Here is a 3,264-nt window from a genome sequence, read left to right on the forward strand (position 1 = left end):
GCCCTGCTTCGCTGACAAACTTTTTATACAGGAAGCGAAGGAAAATATGTACAGAGTGGGGATAAAATATTCGAAGCTGTCTGGAGTGGAAATTCAGCCGTGTGTGTGAGGTGCTCAGGTTCTGCAGACAAGCGGCCCATGGAAGCATAGAGCTAGGAAGATAAAGAACAACAAATGGACAATGTACTTTCAGGTATAGCTCTTCAGAGGACTAACCATTCCTGCTAGCATATCTGGAACCAGTCAGGATTCGTGAACATTGTCATGGATACTCGCTGATCAGAACTCGGAGCATTTATCCACCACCAAAATATCCAGGTATCCATTGACTTTGTGCTGTTCACGCACCCTTCCTCAGTGAGCCCTCAGACTGTCAGACGTTAGGGCTTGCCAAGAATATCCTCGCCTTCATTCCAAATAAATATGGGGTTGTTGCAAACGAATGGAAACTTAGAGACAATAATCATTGGGTGGTTCATCTAACCGGGTGCCCCTAACCAGTTTAGCTCAGACCAGGGGATCAAGGAACTTTACCTTGTTTCACCCATTAGCGGCAGGCAGTATTTCTCAGCGAGTTGAGGTGCTGGCAGCTAGCCCTCGCACCCTGCTTGGGAGACATTCGGGCTGGGCTCCGAGGCAGTGTACCAGTCCCGCTGCACAATGGCATCAATGCACCCTCAGCCACCTGACTGCCTGCAGCTGGATCATCGCTGGGGCGGGGACGGGAAGAGGTGGGGAACGCCGGGGCTAAGAGGCTAGTGAGATCACTGGCTCCTGCTCGCCTTCTCGGGGGAGTGGTAGGAAGAGGAGGCGGAGTCTGCAGCCAGCTCCCCCAATTGGAGGGGCTGGGGGCGGGCCAGGTTAGGTCTATAATGCCATTGATGCTGTGATCAGCAGTCAGACAATAACAACAGACCAAAAGAGCAAAGCTCAACGGATTCCACCTGCCCATGCAGTAGCCACACGGTGCCACTGCGTCTCTTTTCCTCTCAGTCACCATGATGTCTATGAACAGCAAGCAGGCTTTCAGCATGCACCCCATCCTGCACGAGCCGAAATACACCCACCTGCACACCAGCTCGGAGGCCATCAGGAGAGCCTGTCTGCCAGCCCCCCAGGTAAGCGGCACAAACAGTCCAGCACGTCCCTTAGAGCGGGACTGATGTCGGGCTTTGCTGCAGGCTGCCTGGGAGCCCCGTGCTAGATGTACATGCATTTCAGTTTATTTCATAGGCAAGTGAAAGATGCAAGAGTCATGAACAGCGGATGGATTATTTTTATTTCGTGTCTTCAGCTAATGCTTAGACCCTCTGTGTGATGGGGATTCCGCAAACTGCCTCTAACTTTTTCTTTAATTTAATTTTACAGGCAGTCACATTCAGCAGAATCTCTCTAACTAAATTGGCGATAAGTTTGTCGGGCAATTTCGATTCCTAGTATATTTTTTCCTGGAAGGGATATAAATTATGTGAAGGACCCAAGTATGTGTTTGCGGGGCAGTTTGCTCGGGGCTCCCGGTTTAAGAAATAAGGTGAATGGCTTGCAGCTATTTGGAGTAAGAAAAATAAATGGTCTCCCTCACTTTTTGGGCATGTTTGCCGGATTTAGGTCCATTGCCTGGTTTTATTTGTTTTTTTAGTTTTGTTTTTTGTTTTTTTCCAAAAATCTCTTTGCTTTCGAAGAGCGTTCCCTTGAAGATTGGGTTAGATCATGTTGGCATTGGCTGGTAATTCTCCTAATGGGATGTTGGTGTCCTGACACCGAAGCCTCTCCTGCTCCTCTAGTCTGGGGTGACCCGTTGCCTGTCGCCAGTCTTGCCCCCCTTGCATTTCAGAGAGCTATCGCGTGCTTTACACTCTTCTGGCATTTTTGTTTCTTTGTTTCCTCAGATCCAAGGCAATATCTTCGCGGGCTTCGATGAGACTTTGCTGAGAGGGGCTGAAGCTCTGGCAGCTGTGGATATAGTGTCTCAGAAAACCCATCCCTTCAAACCAGATGCCACCTACCACACCATGAGCAGCGTCTCCTGCACGCCTACCTCTTCTTCGGTTCACCTGCACCACCCCTCGGTGCTGACCACCCACCATCACCACCACCACCACCACCAGCCCTCGCAGGGTTTGGAGGGGGAGCTCCTGGACCACCTCAACTCTGCCATCCCGCTGGGGGGTGTGCCCGGACCCGAGGTGGGCTCCACGCCCTCCCACCCGCACTCCCACATGCCAGCCCTCAACCACATGGCCCACCACCCTCAGTCCATGAACATGTCCCACCCCCACGGCTTGGCCTCCCATGCTGTCATCTCAGGCCCCGAGACAGAGACAGACCCCAGGGAGCTGGAGTCCTTTGCTGAGCGGTTCAAGCAGAGGAGGATCAAACTTGGGGTGACCCAGGCAGACGTGGGCTCCGCCTTGGCCAACCTGAAGATCCCAGGTGTTGGCTGCCTGAGCCAGAGCACCATCTGCAGGTTCGAGTCCCTCACCTTGTCCCACAACAACATGGTGGCCCTGAAGCCCATTTTGGAGGCTTGGCTGGAGGAGGCTGAGAGGGCTCAACGAGAGAAAATGACCAAGCCCGAAATCTACACTGGCGGGGACAAGAAACGCAAGCGCACTTCCATAGCAGCCCCGGAGAAGAGGTCGCTGGAAGCTTATTTTGCTGTGCAGCCCAGACCTTCCTCGGAGAAAATCGCAGCCATTGCAGAGAAGTTAGACTTGAAGAAGAACGTGGTGCGCGTCTGGTTTTGCAACCAAAGACAGAAACAGAAAAGGATGAAATTTTCTGCAACCTACTGAGAGCTGGAGAGAGGATAGGAGGGCAGAGAAAACCAGTGTTCGCCCCCTCCCCCAAACCAGCCCTGGAATGATCTGCCTCCCCAGCTCCTAAATCAGGCAGATTTTTTTTAAGGGAAAACCACCAAGAACTGGTGACTTCTCTCTCCTCTCGAATCCGCCGTTGTCTCTGCAAATCAAGGAACTGGGCATAATAGTGTTACTAATAAATACTTTTTTAAAAGACAAAACCATACAGGAGAAAGGTATAGAACTGTCCAATAGTCCTGGTGAGTGAATGTCAGGGCTTGTGTCTTTGAGATGAAACCCGCTTACCCCCTCCACTGACTACTAGAAAATGTCAGAGGAGAAAAAAATTCAATGAAACTTGAAAAAATGTTTATTCTCAGTTTCAAATACTCTTTTTATATTTATGATTGTAAATATGTCCTTGTGATGGCACTCCACCGGGGTTGGAAAGTTCCGTTCTGTT

At 50.8% G+C, this 3,264-nt stretch overlaps 1 protein-coding gene across 1 annotated transcript; it reads left to right on the plus strand.

The window, feature by feature from the left end:
• Positions 1-998: 998 nt before the first annotated feature.
• Positions 999-2,795, plus strand: LOC135883864 (brain-specific homeobox/POU domain protein 3). The gene is made up of 2 exons (XM_065411130.1): positions 999-1,118; positions 1,890-2,795. The coding sequence occupies exons 1-2, from the start codon at positions 999-1,001 to the stop codon at positions 2,793-2,795; spliced, it is 1,026 nt and encodes a 341-aa protein (XP_065267202.1).
• Positions 2,796-3,264: the final 469 nt, after the last annotated feature.

The sequence above is a fragment of the Emys orbicularis genome, chromosome 9 (genome assembly GCF_028017835.1).
Source record: "Emys orbicularis isolate rEmyOrb1 chromosome 9, rEmyOrb1.hap1, whole genome shotgun sequence".
Classification (NCBI taxonomy): domain Eukaryota; kingdom Metazoa; phylum Chordata; order Testudines; family Emydidae; genus Emys; species Emys orbicularis.

Excerpts from the sequence above, each read along its gene's own strand:
- LOC135883864 (XM_065411130.1), top strand. The coding sequence starts at position 999 with ATGATGTCTATGAACAGCAAGCAGGCTTTCAGCATGCACCCCATCCTG. Across the intron at positions 1,119-1,889 it reads CCTGTCTGCCAGCCCCCCAG|ATCCAAGGCAATATCTTCGC; the intron begins GTAAGCGGCACA and ends TTGTTTCCTCAG.